Source organism: Centroberyx affinis, unplaced genomic scaffold, assembly GCF_046629955.1.
Source record: "Centroberyx affinis isolate AG114_WGS23_722 - 3 ecotype Tasmania unplaced genomic scaffold, CSIRO-AGI_Caff_v1 ptg004340l_1, whole genome shotgun sequence".
NCBI classification, from domain to species: domain Eukaryota; kingdom Metazoa; phylum Chordata; class Actinopteri; order Beryciformes; family Berycidae; genus Centroberyx; species Centroberyx affinis.
Window position 1 is genome coordinate 1 of NW_027282044.1, and position 19,032 is coordinate 19,032.

General features: G+C 40.0%; 1 protein-coding gene across 1 annotated transcript in view; it reads right to left on the reverse strand.

Moving 5' to 3' along the window:
• Nucleotides 1-7,776: 7,776 nt before the first annotated feature.
• The window catches only part of LOC139664630 (glutamate receptor ionotropic, delta-1-like), a gene marked incomplete at its 3' end in the record, with an annotated part of 202,338 nt that continues 191,082 nt past the window's right edge, over nt 7,777-19,032 (reverse strand). Inside the window, exons 6-8 of the mRNA XM_071543537.1 lie at nt 13,000-13,173; nt 9,226-9,387; nt 7,777-7,896 (exon numbers count right to left, since the gene is read on the reverse strand). Coding sequence (XP_071399638.1) covers nt 7,777-7,896; nt 9,226-9,387; nt 13,000-13,173 — 456 coding nt within the window. The remainder of the gene's footprint in view (nt 7,897-9,225; nt 9,388-12,999; nt 13,174-19,032) is intronic.

Below are 19,032 nucleotides of genomic sequence, written 5' to 3' on the forward strand. Positions count from 1 at the left end.
ATGATGATGATGATGATGATGATGATGATGATGATGATGATGATGATGATGATAGTGAGGAAGAAGAAAGAGAAGAGCAGGAGTACAATGTGAAATAAGATGAAGTTCATGCTCATGCCATGTAAATGAAACAGTGAAACAAACTGAGGACGGCACAAATATTAAAAGTTTGAGAGCGGAAAAGGTATTGAGATAAAAAAAATCTCCTTTCAGGACGTCTGATAGGTAAATCAGACACATCAGTTTGAGTATGTCGCTGGATCCTAACTCATCCCTGTACTTAAAATTCCTCATTCCACACCGTCAACCTTTTGAGCTATGTCTCAAGTTGGGAAGCTGAAGTTCTTTAAATTCTTAATCACTGCTGCTAGCTGGACAAAGATTTTCAAGGATCTGACACGTCACTGGGAGTGGTCTTTGAGACTTGAGCTGACAGGACAAGAATGGTGGCCCGAGGCCGAACAGCAGGCCTCTCTAACTACAGCACACCCCAGTCTCCATCACTACACAGCCACATCCTCACACCGCCCACAGACACACACTGCGCACTCCACAGCAATGAGAGAGACATGAGTGGAAAACATAGGAATTATTTAAAAAGTTATGCAAGGGACCTTTCATCCTTTCATCATACCTGTTCACAGAATTATGTTTTAAGATGTTCAGATCATTTTATGTATATTTTCTTTTTATTCTAGCTATGCATTCTGGATCATTGTGGTCTTCTGACTGAGAAAAAGAATTTCTACAACACTTTTTTTGCTTGCAACCTGCCAATGAGTTCAGCTCAGTTCTGTTAAATTCAGTTTATTCAATATGTCAGCATATATTTCAGGGCAAGCACTCAACCTTTTCTTAAGCTTGTGTATACTGGTTTGCAACACTTCTTCTGTAGTTTCTCACTACCACAACTTGAATGGATGTCAAGGGAAGTAGTTTCTAATAGGGAGATACTGGACCCCTGTCTCACTTTGGTATCCTGCTGAACCATAACACAGGCTGCCAATACACCTTACTATTCTCAGTGAAGGAAGTTTTATTCATAGCGCTGAAAGACCGTTGGCCTCATGAGAAGATGGCTCTGGACATTCCATTCAACATGAAGGGAAAAAAAGTACCAGAGATCAAAACTGTGAACACGGGTACCAAGAGATATTTTTAAGCTTGAAGATTTCATCACAAGTCCTGTTCTGAACTTGGAAGGTTGATAGCTTCATGAAATATTGAGGATCCTGCGCTCTATCACACCGCCTTGATTTTGACATAGACTCTTGGGTTTGGGCTTGGAAATAACAGGACCACAAATTGGGAGTGGAGGGGGAAGGGGTGTGGGGGTATGATATCAATTTGTCCTTGTGGTTGCAAAAGCATGGATTGGTATTCTTGTGTTCTTGGGCTAGTAGAGATTGATGATAAAAACAAAACAAAACAAAACAAACAAAAATCGCTATCATTGATACTAATTGCAAAATGCAAATGGCAACTTGAAATGATAGAACATTATACAATCCGGAGAAAACAACAATTATTGTACTTACACAAGGCAGTGCATGTAACAAAGGCACACAAGGCAGTGAATGGGCCAGACTTGCAATAACCTCAGAAGAAGAATATCTCACCATCAGTTAAGTCTCTTTTGTTCTTTACAACTCAACCGCAGCGCCTCTGATCCTTTGGAAATACTCTTGCTCAGTCTCACAGTGACTCTGCATGGCTATGTATAGCTTTGCTGCAGACTGCTATACATCTATCTATCTTATGTGGGTATATATAATCTATTTTTTTTCCCCATGCAGAATGTCAATCGTATGATGTATCCCGTATGGGTCTTTATCTAAGCACTGTCTGTATGTCACTGATATGAAGATTAGCCTGTTCATGAAGCATGCTCATTGTCAACATGATACAAGCTTACATGCCTGTGTGTACCTGATATGGCTTAGCAGTGGCTACACTGTACTTTGCCCAGAACTATGTGAGATGTGATCGTTGGATGATCTGGCACTAGATCTTGAGCAATATGTGGAAAATGACTATGGTTGTTGCCAAATACAATCTAAACGCATTTATCTGTTGTTCATCTGTGCATGTGGATGTATGAGAGAGCGAGGCCATGCCGTGTGTGTGTTGAAGTGTGCCGCGTGTGTGTGGGGGGCAAAATGTCAGCCTGCATTGCCTGCTTCACAGGGGGCTATTTTCCCATGAGTGGCTTCGTCCTCGGTGAAACACAGCGAGTTCTCTCTGTGCCATGAACTAAACAACACTAAAGAGGAACACTTCTACTTCACAGAGCTTTACATACCGAGGGGCCACAGGGAAGGTCACACACTCAATACCTACAGTAAAGTCACACCAAGTGCATACAGTAACGTAACGTAACGTAACGTAACGTAACGTAACGTAACGTAACGTAACGTAACGTAATGGTAACGTAACGCAACGCAACGCCAAAAACAGCAGTAGTGGACTGGCAACATTGTGATGTTTGATTACCAGCTTTGAAATGTAACTTGTGGAGGAATAATTGCTTTAACTATCAAACGTTAACGGAAATTACATTTTTTCTGTTGTATCTTCCTGTAACAAAAAAGGAAACATGAGAATTGTCATTTTTAAGGACTTGGCAGTAAAACAGAATGCATGTCTCCAGTGTAGAAGGATGTGCTGTATATAAAAGGGTGCTTACAAAATAGCTTAGAAATGCTTAGAAATGCCTGGATGACATTGATTTCTGTCCCATAATGCCAGAAAATCTCCAAAAAACAGTTTTTCTTTTTTTTCCCCTGCTTCTTTCTTTGAAGTATGTGGTTTAAGGTTTGGATAGTATACCTATAAATATGCATAGGATCAGTCATGAAGACTGAAGACATGAAGAGTGTACCTCAGTGAGATCAAAAGATTCAGTAAATATAATGAGCAAATTAGGACAATTGTTTCCTACTATAGGATGTCTCAGTTGACATATTTGATGCCCAATTCAATAAAAAAAATATACTTTTTGAACTATCCCACAGCATGATGGAGAATATCGAGCTAATGAGGCTGGGCAATATGCCTTTTGGAAAGCCACACAACAATAACAGGACAGCTATTTACAGCTAATGGATATGATGCCTAATACCTTAAAATAACTCTCTGTAATGGGACTCAGCAAATGCCAACGACCTCTTGAATACGCCAAAGGGATGGAATCAAATAGTCCTGCATTCATAGCGCCACAATGGTCTCAATTATCTCCTAAAAATCTTGTAGAAAGCACATTGGCCACTTTCATGGGAGCCATCTAAACTGCCTCATTAAGAACATGGAACCATAGTTTGAGCTAGTTGCAGCTATTTTGCTTCTCCATTTCCCCTGCCAGCTCACTCCGTCAGGTGCTTACATATTGACAAGCCCATCATACCACAAGCTTCTTATTGACCCAGGCCCCTTTGTCTGCCTCACCAACTGGATTTACAGTACATGCATGTGTGTGTGTGCGTGTGTCTGTGTGTGTGCATGTGTGTGCTGAACACATATGTAACATTGCAAGTACCTGCTTCATTACTGCTTATGTCCCTGAGTCTACTGTTATTGTTCCTATGTTTATGTGTGTGCACTAATACTTTATTTAAGTGTGTATGCGTGTTATGGGCGTGCATGCATGTGTTTTTAAGTGTTTGTGTATCTATGACTGCATGCATGTAAATGTGGGTAGGTGTCTCCCTCTGTTTATTTTGCATGGTCCCCTTTGCATCCTTTCCCCAGGAGGAAAGGTTGGGCTGGTGCCGGTGACCTTATCTCAACCCACCTGGAAGACAGCGATAAACAAGCTGGCCATTTGAATGAGTCAAAACAAGAGACGCCTTATCTGTCCTGATGTACCAGAGATGAGCTGGGCAGACATGCTGCCTGTCTGTCACTCCAACTCCCCACAGCAACAAGAGGCAGTGCTCGCTTTATACCGCTATGGCAGACGAAGGAGAGGACAAGACAAATGCAGAGGAAAAGACTGAAAAACGGAGAGAAGAGGAGAGTTCATTCCTCTGTCAAGAAGAAATCACTCAGAGAAAGCGTAATAAGAGAACTGTACCATGAAAATGGAAGCTATATGTTATCACATTTTTCCTCTTTCTCTCTATTCCCACATTTATTTACATCTTCCCTTTTAGATAAAATGAGTTATCCTTGAAAGTAGCCCAGACACTGTATCAGTAGTTAGATCAGTGCAGTCGACAAGCAATTCTACCATTATCCTTTTCTCTGTTTCTATGTTCTATGTATCTTTTGGTTAAAAAAACAAAAAAAACAAATCTATGATACATCTATCAAAGGAGGTATTAGCAAAACAAAAACTGTAGGTCTATATACAAATTATTTTAAAATTTTAAAATTAAAATTTCCTTCAATTCATGAAGTGAGAGGAACAAAAAACAGATAGACGATGATGTGCACTGTAATTAATTGAAATGCTATAAAGTTGGCAGCAATTTCTCTGTATTGTGTTTGCATGATGGATGGGAGGGAATCACACGAGATGAGTAGAAATTAAAGCACGTGGGGAAATATCATCAACTTGGACCATTGAGGTGCTCACAATGATTTACTCTGGCCAATGTGGGTCTCATTCAAAGTAGACCACAGGTAGGTTGTGTGTGCCACTGGTTTAATGGTTTCCCTTTAATGCTGTCTCTTCTGAGAAAGGCCCATTCTCACCCAATCACAGTTCACCATATTACATTTTATATTACACATTACAACAGATTTAAAAGAATACTGCCATACTTGCCATACTCTATGGTAGAATAACATGTGCTATTATAAAAAATGAGAAATTTAGATATTTATACATCTAACACTGTTCTGAACACTGCTCCATTGTGCTTCCAAACCACAGTAGAGATCAGAAAATATTTTTTGAAAGACAGACATCTCATTACCTCACAAAGTAACCGTTAATTCATTGGTACTGATCAACAACCCTATCAAACTCCTGTATATTATGGTCATTTTGTGCTATGGGACACTAAAAATTTTACTTACTGCATCTTTAAATAATAAAGTCATATTTACAATAATGTAGGCTGTGTTACTGTGAATACATTTAGAGAAATAACTACTGTATGATGCATGCAAGATACTTAGCTAGGAGGAACAATTACATTCAAATGAATTGACTTTTTTCGCTGAAAATCTTTGTGTAAGCTGGAAGTCATTAGCAATATCTGCTTAGAGACAAGCTGACACATCAATAAGAGCAAACTGGGAGACCAAAACAACAACAACAGCATCGATCACTCTGCAGCAGCACTGGATGGTGGAGAAAACTCACAGAAGCCGTCCAGGAAATAGTATTTCAGTCTTCATTATAGTTTCTAACCAAAAGGACGCCTCATCTAAGAGCCATCAGGCTGGGGAGAAAATGGACTGAATGCAGATAAACGATGATGGAGAGGGAGGAAACCAGGTCTGAAAAATGGGGAGAAATGGATGGAAAGGAGAGAAGAGAAGAAGTGAGGAGTGGAGAGAAGAGGAGGGGGTGGACGGGAGACAAGATGAGAGGAGATAAAAGAGAGAAAGTAAAGAGGGAAAAAAAGAGTACGGCTCAGAGGGTCGTATGTGGGTTGGGAGGGTGGGGGCTTGTCATGTTACATTGTTACACTCCACTCTAAAGACTAACACAGCAACAAGGCATTATATCGCAGAGGAAGCCATGTAATGGAGTGGCCTTTGTTGATGGCATACATGTTCCACAGCTAAATTGGTGCTACACAATGCAGGGCCAGGAACATATAGGAACATCCTATTATAAGGGGCCAGAGGAGGGAGAGGTACGTGAGTTTGTGTCTATTTTCTCGCCAGTAAATGGCTGTGCCAAGGAGTGGGCAGACATACAGATAGGCATGCCAGGTAATGAACAACAGCACTGAATGCATTTGGCATGCCATTAACTGGCCTTGCTGTCCCCTTCTGCCTCTAATGATTTTGAGATACAAGCGCCCACACGCTAGTGTGTTCCCTGCCTGCCTGGCTGCATGGTCTCGGTATCTGACATCCAAAGCAAACAGTGTGTACTACACATGTTTGTGTATGAATGCAGTGTGGTGCACCGATGTTTGTGTGTGTTGTGGCATGTATAAATGTGTGGCTGGCTGTGCTGGTGCACCTTAATGTGTATGCATATTCGTGTGTGTGTGTCTTGCGTGTCTTTTCCCAACTAATGCTAATGGCCACATTATGATGAATTGGCTTCATGATTCCAGTTAGGCTGAGTGGTGATTAAATCTTCATTACCGCTTCTGGTCAGTCCTGCTCTACATAGATTGCCAGGAAACTCAATTCCTCTTCATTCTGCAAGAAGTCCCTGACTGAATCAGGACATCCACAACAACAAACAAATTACAGCTAAGAGTGCACAAACAAGGCTCTCAATTTCTCACTTGAATTCTATAACACTCAAGGATCACACAAGCTTCTTGGGAAATATACTCTTCTCTGAATAGAGTTCACTGCTCAGGTCACATAGCATGCTCTACTTTAGTAAAAAAAAACAAAAAACTTCTGTGCTGCATTATGATCGCAAAGATATTCTTAACTATAGTCAAAATGTTGAATTTACAGAGTGAGCTGAAGGTGTTTTGTTTTGCTCAGCCTGTTTGGCTGTAAGTGTGTCAACAGCAAAAGAGACTAATGTTAACATACTATACAAATACTTAGGCTTTCATCTGTTTGATAGACCATTCAGACTAATATGAATACTGCCTTGAACACTGTGCACTGGCCGTGGCTGTTGGGTCATAAATAGACACCTGTTTGCCAGTGAAGATGGTTGGTGTTGGTGAAATGGAAGACAACAGCACACAGATCTAACTACTCCAAGAGCTCCAGTAGAGGGCAGCCTCAATCCTGACACCTAACGGAGAAACGTTCAGGTCGTCTATGAAAACATTATTAGAATTGCAGGGCGTCCCCAACAAAATAAGGAATAGTTTAATTATTATTTCTCTCTCCGTAAGTCATCACAATGACGTGAAAATTATGCTTTTACTGGAGGGGAAAGTGGGGTAAACTGACCCATCTAGGCAACTGTATACATTTTTTGTCATGTGACGATAGATTTTGTAAATACTCACACATATGGGAAAAGTGGAAAGCACATTTTTGCACAAACTTTTTCACTGTTGAGTCAATGCAAATTTAGCAACATCTGAAAATATACAGTAGATCATACATGTTGGTGATTTGCTAAGGTATTTTCAGTCATATCCCATGCTCCTTTGTTGGAGATGCATACCATTTCAATTGGAAATAAACATCCTGAAATATGGGTAGACATATTTGTTTTACTTTTTTCCTTGCCAAGAGGACATCTTGAATAAAAATTGGCTCATCTTACCCCACTCTCCCCTACGCACTGTTCCCTCCACACCAGAATAGACATTAAACAAGCAGTTATGTAACTCTGTGCAAAGTGTATCTACCAACAAAAAGCTTCTCAGAGAGTTCCGTCAGACAAACTCTTACCAAGTGGTCTGTGGTCTAATGCATATCTATTTGTGACATGGCAGGGTTCCTAAACTTAAAAAGTATTTATGACACACTGAAAGGGCAGATGAAACCACCCCTGCTGAAGCTCCAAGCTAGACCGGAGTAAAATAGCATTTGCAAATAATTTACAGTATTTGCTTTAATCTACTTGGCAGACCACATGAGTGGCGTCTACCACATCGGGACAACTCAGAGGCTGTCCCATGAGGTGTCAATTACAGACAAGTATACCAAATGCTCTGGACTGACCCGTTTGACGTCTTTTCCGAAGGTCTCACTGTAGCTGGTTCCAAGAATCTCAAACTGCACGTGGGAATTGGAGCCCTCGGCGCGGAAGTCCATCATCCCTGTCAGACCACTGATCCGTCCCTATAGCAACAGCAAGCAGAATAGTTACTGTTTGAGAGGTCATGACATAGGAACAGTATTGGTGATAGTGATGTTTCTGTTTGTTTGTGTGTGTACAGTGTGTGTGTGTGTGTGTGTGTGAGAGAGTGTGTGTCTGTGTGTGTTTGTGTGCCGTAGGTGGGCAAAGGAAAATAGACTGCAGACATCTCTCTTAGGTGAAAGGATACACACAATGGGTGAATTTCTTTGCCCATTGTTGTTTTCATCACAATTTACTGAATTTACTAAACTAAGTCATTTTTCTGTAACGATTATATATGAGAGACATGGGCTAACAAACCAGAGCCAGACTTGTGCAATATATGTGTGGTAAATGGAAGTGACATTTTAAATAATGAACGAGGAGGAGTTTTACAACAATATGTCCTTTCGCGATTGTTCTCGTCTAACATTTCTAGAAAACAACTCTGTTTATCATTCATACTGCATTATTCATTTATTGAATCATACCATATAATTCATGCAAATGACCCTTTAATTGGCGCACTCAAAAACCTTTTGTGTGTTGTTGATCCAGGCTTGTAGGTACGAGTTACCAAACAAAATTTAGATAATTCTATTCAAATGGTCTTGCTTGTTATGTAAAACCACCTTTCATAGTGAATTCTGATAGATTTTTGGAAACAGTGTGTGCTTTTCCTAAAATGAAACCAAGTTAAATTAGCTTACAATTTCTTCTTGAATGGCAACATGACTCAGATGTGAAAAGAGCACTTATTTGCTCTGTTCTTCCTTTATGATTGGTTTGATCAGCTCTTGTCACACATGGGATTAAACCAGCATGGCACTACAACCAAAGGAAAATTCCATTATAAGTTTGAAATGGATGAAATTAAATCAATGTAGGCCTATATGTGGGCACATTTCCATGAGAGAATTGTGTGAGTGTTACACAAGCATAAAGAGATCACAGTCAAGAATCTGTCACAGGCCTGGAATCTATCCCTCGGCCAAACACCGGGATCAGAGCTGATAATAAGCTTCCTAACAGTTATTTCACAAAGTGCTGAACTAAATTTCTGCAAGTCTCCAGCAGGGATTATATTGGATTAGTGGACTTTCAGTGGACTTCCGGATATTGTAGATGTGAGGAGCCAACAACTGAACCACACTTGACTTGTGGTTCACTATATACTCTATTACTATTACTATTACTGCTCTCATCTCATCATTGAAGCTATTATCTACCGTTGCTTACAAAATAGTGAATACAAAAGTAATTCAAACAAACCATGAAACAAATAAATAAACAAATCAAGAATCAAATCAAAATGAATAACAAACAAATACCTTTTGTATGGTGTCCAGCATGGACCATCCTCCATTCCACGGCTTGGTGGACTTCCTCATGCAGTTGAGGCTGGCCATGCTGTGCCACTTTCTGTCCTCAAGTTTCCTGTAGAAGGCATTGGCCAGCATCAGCACACTGTCATATAGGTAGAGGTTGGACACCTGGTGGAAGATGTGAAAAAGATAAACCGTTTCAATTGGATTTTGTTGTTGCTGTTGTTAGAGTTGTATAACGCAAAACAGTACACACACGCACATGCGCACACACACACGCACACACACAAAGGGTGAGTAGAGGTAAACAAGATACAACAAAGAGAAACCTCACTTAAGACAACAAATATAGGCATTTAGGGTTCCAAGAGATAACCTTTAACCTTCTGGTGAACCATGTGAAGGCAACAGAGAGCAACATGAAAGCAGCCGTCTGCCAGTCTGCCCCTGTGAGGGTGGATAGGAAATGAAATTCTCAGTGGGGGATAAATCCTTGTCTCGCAGGAAGACAAAAAGCATGGGGACTACCGGTGAGCTGTCCCTCCTCTGTCTGACAATGCCATGGCTGCTTTTGATGAGGAGGAAAAAAGACTCAGTTTTCTGCCTGTATTACAGATTTGCTGAAGAGTGAAAAGGCCACAGCTGTTGAAGTCAGCAGCAGCCCACTTCTGACATTAGCAGCCCTCTTTTCCAGTTTTTACACTTGCAGGAACTTTGCAGGTGAAGTTTTGAGGTTGATTTGCTGAACAATCATGGGATTTGCACTTGCTACAGCTAGTCACAATGACGGCCTCATTCATCTTTAAAGGTACACATGACATCTCCATCATCAGCAAAAGGCAAAGGTAATGACAGGTTAAATACAGTGATCTAAGATTAAGAGGGATAGTGAGAAAGGAGAGATGATTGCTGGTTTAATCATCTTCAGTGCACTTCAGAGTTGTTGTCAGTTCAACTCTCTCCACTGAAACGTTGTGCACCCTGTCAGCAATCATGTGTATTGCCTCCTGTCTTGGTGTCACGTTATGGATTTGATAGCTCCTCTGGGTCATGTCAAGTCTTGCCAAAACATAAGATCCATGGAAGCAATACCAGCTGCCACTCCAGGCATCCAGTTCATGACAAGTGAAGACGTTGGTCAAAACTTCTCAGCGGTAACACACTTACCAATCAGTCAAGTTCACTTAACTTGAACTCATGAGTCGATAGCAAAGTCCAGGTGAAATGCAACTTAATAGCTCTGGGCTTCAGAGATTACACCACAGTTGACGATTTGGGGAAAAATTAATACAGGAAAGCACTCCAGTCTTTTCTGTGCTTCACCACACTGAAGAATGATGAATGCTTTAACTGCCATTACCCGATATTTAACCCTCTTTCATGTGAATTATTGAGAATCGTGGGTGCACACACCACATGGTTTTGCCATCTGTCCGGAGTATGGATGAAAAGGAATTTGAACATTTCAATAGAGCTACAGGGAACACAGTCATTTCACTCCAGATGGATAGAGCAAGAGGACATTTTTAAGACGTGTAAGGGGGCACTCTTAACTTTCTGTTGAATGTAATGAGTGGCAGGGTGAGCAAGGTCACTGAGATGGACCAAGGAAGGAAATTGCACTGTGAAGGAGTGATTGTAAAGTTGTGACAATACTGAAGGGCATATCTTCCTCACTGAACTTCATTGTCATGGTGATTTCACAGACTTCATGGAAGCTCTTGGTACGCTTGTGATATCTCAGTAATTGTTTGACATATAATACAGTGTTTCCCACACATAGACTTTACTTGGCCGTCTGTTCGCCTCCCACTGCACACGCGTGAGGGATATTTTTTTTCCATGCCAAGAAGACAGCCGACTGAATTCCTGAAAAGAAGAACTGTTAACGTTACTCGGAATACAGCTGAGTTTCCAAGATTAGCACGCTGTATAGCCTAGCTGCTAGTCAGTGTCCACTGAGTGGACTGATAACGTTAATATTAACTTTTTAACTCTGACTCTGAATGTTTGCTCCCTCAATCCAGATTAATATTGAAAAATATTTTCAAAGAAGGAAAAGGACTCATCCTGAGGAGGAGCCGGGACAGTCTGGACCAGAGGAGCTGCTGAGCAGTAAAACAGAGTAGACAATAATGTCAAAGGCTAGTAATTTAACGATGTAAAGATACAGGTGAAACTGACAGCACAGAGAGATGTAGCAGGGCAGAGGGGCAGAAAAGCAGATTTCTCTGTAAAAGGGGTCTCATTTCTATTCTTCACCTTGTAGACAAAAGCAAGCAACAAACAGAACAATGTAGTACTGTTTATATTTTTTAAATTATGTTATCTTTGACACAAAGTACTTTAGATATATACACGTTAGTTATTTGTTTGACAAAGGGAACTATTTAAAATGGAGTATGTTAGATAATTTTTCAGCCATCCAGGTAATGGGATCCTTTATTGATATTAGCCTATATATTAACAATATATATATACATATATATATAAGAGAATACAAGAACTCAACCCCCTATATATTAACAATATATATTATTATATTATATATATATCCCCCGCCGTTGCCAGCCCACCTAACACCACAAATACATTTGAATCCTGTGGGAACCACTGTATAACATTAGATTTATTAGACTTCAGACTTTTCGTAACTATCTTAACTCAAAACTAACAATCTTAACCTGCTACTACCTCTAAATGCATGCAAATGTCATGATTTGCCATTCCCCAGTTACACTGAGCTCAAGTTGTTTATATTCATGGCCATTTGAGTCACTCAAAATTACCTATTCTATTGTGCTTAATCTATATTCAATTGCATACATATTCAGTTTATTTGTATTCACGCTGCATTTGGCAGATACTTGTGTATACAATGCTAGTCCATGGGTGCATATATTGTATGTCACTATCATTAGCGTGGGCGAGGAGGAAGGAGGTGGAACCATACTGATAACCCCTTACGGCACAAGTACCATGCGTTGAACAAAACAGGACCACGCCGTATTTGTTTTATGTTTCTGTCACACTGGCTGTCAGGGATAACAAGTGTCCCTCCTGTTAGATGTAGAACATGGATGAAACACGCCGGCTGTTATAAATACTCTCTGAAAAAAAAAAGTACAACCTTGCCACTGGGGCAGTTCCCTATAAAGGTACATCCATCATACCTTTATTGTGACAGCAATATCTTTTTTGGACGTTTTACATATTTTAGCACCTTAAGGGCCGTTTTTGTGCCTTAGATTGTGAATTTTAGAGGGTACACTTAGCACATTTGAACCAAAATGTATCTTCATTTTTTTTCCTGAGTATATGTCATTCTGTCAATATATGTCATAATATAAACTAGGATTTCAGAAATACACTACTAGTCAAAAGTTTGGACACACCTGATTGAATGTACTATGTTTTTCATGATCTTAAAGACATTTTGATCTAAAGGCTTATGCCTAAAAGCTTGATATTTGTTTCTTAGACAAAAGACGTTGATTCCTATGTATGAATTTCTTTCCAAAGCCTTTGCCTTTCCATCAAGGCAAAGAGAGGCTACTTTAAAGAATCTAAAATATAAGATAGATTTGATTTGTTTAACACTGTTTTGGTCACTGCATAATTCCACTTGTGTTATTTCATAGTTTTGTTGTCTTTACTATTATTCTAAAAAGTGGAAAATAGTAAAAATAAAGAAAAATGTGGTGTGTTCACACTTTTGGGTAGTGTATTTTAAGCACTATCATATCTATAGGTTCCACAATAAAATCGTTCTCTTTGTACCTCCAGGGACTGCAGGTAGCCCTCCTGTGGGTCACACAGCAGGGAGGAGATGCGATGATTGTTCCTCATACAGCGGATGTTTGTGTCCCTCCACATCGGGAAGATCTGACGAATGATGGTCATCCGCCCCAGAGAGCTGTGCACCAGCTCCATGATCTCTGCATCGCTCACCTCCTGAGGATGGAGACAGCAGAGAAGGGAGAGATTTAGCTGAAGTGGCCATTACCATCAACGCAAGTGAAGTATAGTCACACTTTTTCATCTGATATGAAGTATAGTCACACTTTTTCATCTGATATGAATTTTTGTGTGGTGCTGTATCATGACACAAACCACGAGTGTGCAGTTTTTGACAGAAGCAGTTTGCTGAGTGGAACTTTGGATGAGAAACAAAACTTCTGCGGTGCTGCTTTGCCTTCTTCTTGAGCAATTACAATAGCTGATGGCACTTCAACCGCAGGTCAGGGATTTCACCAGAACCCAGAGCAATTAGATGTGAGACGAGGTGAGATAAGGTTTGTTTGAAACAGTAAAATGGTGGACAAGTGATGAGCGCTGGATTTTTGAAATGCCGACCATTTTGCTCAACTGTAGATTGAGCCAATTTTTATTTTGTTTCCATTTGTAGGACGTAAACCCATTGTATTTTGTCACTGATCAACAGAAGCTTAGTTCCCATATCATTTCATCATGTGAATTTGAACCAACTGAATCTGTGTTTTCAGTTGGTATAACAACAACGTAATCAATTATTTAAAAATATCTAAAAAATATCTTGTTGTTTTATCATTCTTGTGTTTCACTCCAATTGACAAAGCAATGAAGAACAATATCCTCTCTTTGGCAATATTAGTGGATGCGACCCTTGGCCTGCTTCTGTATGCAGTCAAGCCCAGTGGAGGTTTTCCCAGTGCAGTCAGATCAATAGTCGGAGACCCTGAGCTGCCGGCTAGTCTCCAGAGCAAGACAATGGTCAATGCTGAAGCAGACAGGACGCCTGCTGGGAAATGTTAGGGTCATATACTGTCTGACAATACGGCTGCAAGGTTACCGGCGGGTCAAAACTTAACTCGTTCTGACTTGAGATATCCCTTCACCACATGTGCCTGAATCCCTGCTCTCTATCTCTTTTTCACATCAGACTTTTTTTTTTATCTCTCCCTTTTGCATTGGCCCCTCAGTTCTCATTCCCGGTCTCTGTGCTCCCTGTCCGTCTCCCTCTGTGTTAGGTTCTCTTGATTTTTCTCTCCGTACAGTTCCCCTCTCTCTCTCTCTCTCCATCCTTAATGTGCTTTTTCAATCTCTTCTTATCTTGCCATCTCTCCGTCTCAGTCTCTCTCTGTTTCTCTACTTTTCTTCAGCTGGCACTCTGTCTTGCCCCCCATCCTTATTACACATCCTTTGTCTCAGTGCTCTTTCCTTCTGTCTTCCATTTCCTTTTCTTGCCTTTTTCCACTGGCATGCCATCTCTCATGTCCATATCTCATGTCATATACATGTTTCAAGAAATGCAAAAATGCATAATGGTGAACAATTTGAATTGATAATGCAGAAGGTTCTGTCTCCTAGATACAGTATTCCCAAATCTTCCACCTGTGTACAGCATGAGTAATGCAGATAATACTCCTCAGGTAATTCTAGCTCATCTAGTTTTATCCTCATATTTCTGACTCTTGACAGTTAGTCAGCTGTAAAGTATGAATATTCATGAGTTGCCATGGCACATTAATCAGAGGAATTATGCTGCATGGTTCATGGAACCGTGACCTCACGTCCAAGCTAATAACTTCCTGTGCCACCAAGTCTGTTGTGCCACCATCACAGGTGACCTTTGTGTCATAATCTGACCTGGCAGTGACACTGACCAATGGGATGTGGCTGACCAAACGCTGGCCTTTTAACCTCCCTTTGAGAGGAAAGTACAGACCATTAAGCCACAATTAGCACACCAGTATTACTTATTCCACTTGTATAATAGACACTGACAAAAAACGATCCATCACATAAAAGATATAGGGAATAGATACTTAAAAGCCTCCTCATGTGACATCATTTCTCATCCCACAGCACAAAACCAGTTCCAATCTGTGGGATGGGCTGGGAGGACATTTCTTTTTTTTAAGCTAGAAGTATAGCAGCATTATTACGTGATAATGATAGCAAGTCAAATGACAATATCATGTCTGAAAACAAGTATCACGTCCAACAAATAGGAAGATTGCAGAGTGAATTAGGAGTGTGGATCTAACTCTTTTCAAAATCTATAATTAGCTACAAAATACAGGGGGTAAACTCCTTTGAGGTCTTGAGGTAACTACTCAATTGTAGAAACAGCAAATACAGCACAGCCATGTTTCAATGACAACCACCAAAATACATTAATCAAATCAAGTTCAGCTGACAGATAGGCTAAATTATCCTCTTTGTGCTGCTCAGTTAACGTTATTAATCTTTCACGAGAAATAAATAAAAAAATTACCGGTAATCACTACGGAGATTTAATTAGAAGTTAAGGTGCTTTTTGAAGCTGCAGGCAACTACACTGAGAAGTGATGGGAGTCAGGGAGGAAGAAGAAAGCGCTGGGGGTAGATTAATATGACAAGAGTTGTTCTAGCCTACAAAATGGGCTATATATACGGCTGTTTTTATGTCCTCTCAGTGCATTGCTGAGAGAGAGAGAACATTGGTTAAGTTGAAAATAACCCCACGATGACTCCACACTCCAGTTATCTGTGTTATTATACATAGATAAAACAGAATAATTGGTGTCCTGTTGTACTTTTGCAGCAGGAAAAACAGCTTCAAATATCACAATTCAAACATCACAAAAGTGCATTGTTGATTTGTGAGACTTTGGCCCGTAATATCTGGGGTGTAACTTTCAAAATGTCAACACTTATATGAAATTGAAGCTACCCTCTTAAACCTTGAACAATACTAATATGAACCCTATATAAATCACAAAAAATTGAAGGGTTTTTTAATCAAATTTTTCCCAAGGACCAATCAGTCATTCCTGCTATGGCAAAAAATGTTCATAACATCAAGAATTTAACCCAAATCACCCCAAATTAATGCATATGACAACAAGAGAGTAGAGATATGATAACATCTTTACCTGTTTTTCACAGAGTGGGGACAAATGTGACATGTCACTCCTGTGAAATATAATTCTATTTGAATACTATCCACTATACTATGCATTCTTTGAATAATACAGATGTAGTCATTGTCCCACTTTTTACTGCATTCTTGCTCAACTACTGCTGTACTTTGGCTCCATCTGCAAGAGGAAATACTTGGAAAAATCAAGTTTGAGTGCCATCTGTATTGAACTGTATTCCAAAACTAACAAAAATGTAAAAGTACAGCATTAGGGGTGGGAATCACAGAGTAACTCACGATACAATACTATCACGATATGTTGCCCATGATAACGATGGTATCACGATACAGCGATTCTGCGATACTCGAGATATTGCAAGACAATTCATCTACGATACATCACAATATCTGTGTAACTGAAGAAGAAAAAATACCCCTAAAAAGAAGAACTGTGGTGCCTCTCTGATTTGCTTAACCCCGCTGTCTGCCATTTTCCCCTCTGTGAGTTATTCGTCTTCTTCACCGCAAGTTAGTTAACTTCCGTTCACTTTACCCTCATTCATTTGATAAGCGCCACCGCGAGGAGTCATTAAGTAGTGACTCTGGTAAGTCAAAAGGGTAACAGGCTTAATGTGGGGGAATCCGTTTAGAGCGCCCGCATGTTTTAATAAAAATATCGATATTTGGCGCCAGTGTATCGATAACGTATCGCAAGAAGAAGTATCACGATATATTCCAGTATCGATATTTTGTCCCACCCTTATACAGCATTCAAGAAAGCAGTTTACATTAAGGATAAATGCATGGGGGGGACTTGTACAATGGCCACTCCTGAATATAGAGGTAAAAAATCCCACCACAACAAAGCAAAACCTTTTTTGGCTAGAAGTTGCTTAAAAGACCTCAAACTGTCAGTTCTATTAACTATTAAATTGTCCTGCATTGTATAGTATGTGACAGGGAATTTTCTTTTTTTTTTTTTGAATATCATAATGAAATGAGATAATGTTTCTTTTTTACATCAATACAATTAAAAGGAAGAGATTAATGTATAAGATTTGTTAAACAAAATGTACACTTACGGTTTGCCATATCAAAAAGCCATTAGTTCACATTCATATTACCACAGGTGCAGAGCCTAGATGTGATTACTATTATTTGTTATAAATGCATATGGTAATAAGTCAGGATTTGCTGCTTCTGGTTACTGTGAGATTGAAGAGACTTCCATGAGTTTAGGCCTCCAGTCACTTTCTTGATGATCATTCCACCTAATTAGCCTGTTATACTAATGATGATGAAGCTCGGTCTTTATTAATAATACTTTCTAGCATTGCCAGTACAAAACAGGTTAGTTAAGTAATTATTGCACTTTGTGTAATTCTACTTTTCATAATGTCATTATGTGTTAGTGTTTTTTTGGGGGGAGGTTGTTTTTTCTCACTCTGATGCAGGAAAACTCACTGTAACTGATTTTGTGGCGCTACTCTCAGGAGATTAACATAGTTATTTTATGTAATATGTCCAATGATAGGCAAATCACTATCATCCATTGCACACCATGAGTCACTGTTTTCTCCCACCCAACACCATTTACTCACATTACAATCATTACAGTTTTTGGTGCTGGTACATACAGATGCATATGTATTTCTTTTGCAAATCAAAGCAGTGAAGAATATGCTATTTCTGCATGTCGTAGGTTATTCATTGCAACTTACATAATATAACTAAACACAATGTTCCACTTCAAATTTAAATGGCTATTCAATGTACAGACAAATCAATGTACAGACAGTCAAATACAACAGCCAAGTAAAATGTACAGTACAGTGGGACTGTGAGAGAGATAAGCACATTTCCAAACTGTTGCCATGGGTTTCTATACTCTTTCCTGGGATACCTCGAAGCATGATATGGCAAAACTGCTTAAATGTTCAGCAAATTCAATGACATGAAGAGCTACATTACACACAGGTGCTTATTGTTACACAAAGCCTATTGTTGTTGAGATCAATAACGAGTTTAGAAATTATTGAGTAATATTGAGACCTGGAATAAACCCAACTATAGGCACATGGTAGTGTAGGTCACCTGTGTTTGATGTTGAGGGGAGTGGTTTTGGGACACCAGAACTTACTGTTGAGCCTTTTGGAGGTGTTGTGGGCCTAATTCAATTACACATCTGTGATGGGAAGCTCCCACTTCATAACCCCACTGACATAATCACACTCAAACATTCAACCCTGTAACATTTAGATTAGGAGGCTGGTGAATGGTGCTGCTTGTCTGATGGTCTAGTAGATTTATGACGGTGAAGCCTGATGTCCTCTTTATAGTCACCGTTTGTGGGTTGGTACATCATTCTTTTGACATCTGAATTGGGCTTCTCTATGGATGCTCACTCTGGTTTATGGTACAAAAGATCATTACATAAAATCTTGTGTTTTGGTAAATGTCAGAACAAACCTTTTACAACTAAATGAATTCCCGCAACTAACTGAAAAGTCAAATGTTTCTTTTGTCAGATGTGGTCTCGTTTTTTATCCACCTCCCGATCCCAAATTGTGGTATGGCGGAGATAGCGTCAACAGAATGGGGTTTCCATCTCAGTTGGTTGACGGGCAGTTACCCAAGACATCAGTCATATCATGGCTGTCCTCCCCGACTCTGTCTGTCACGTCAGGCGCCGCCACCTAATCCATCAAACATTCGGAGGTGTCACCGTCCCGTCTTTGAGGGAAAAAAACAACAACAAATCCTCCCAGGATGTGCCATCCATCTAGGCCCACTAGACAGTGTCAGATGCAGACACCCTTCTGCGTGCTAGCAGCAGCACCCTGGTTTAGTGGGTGATTTAGGGAGAGGGATGCCTGCCTGTCATCTTGCTGCCCTCCACACTGCTCACATCAAGCCCTGCTGCACTA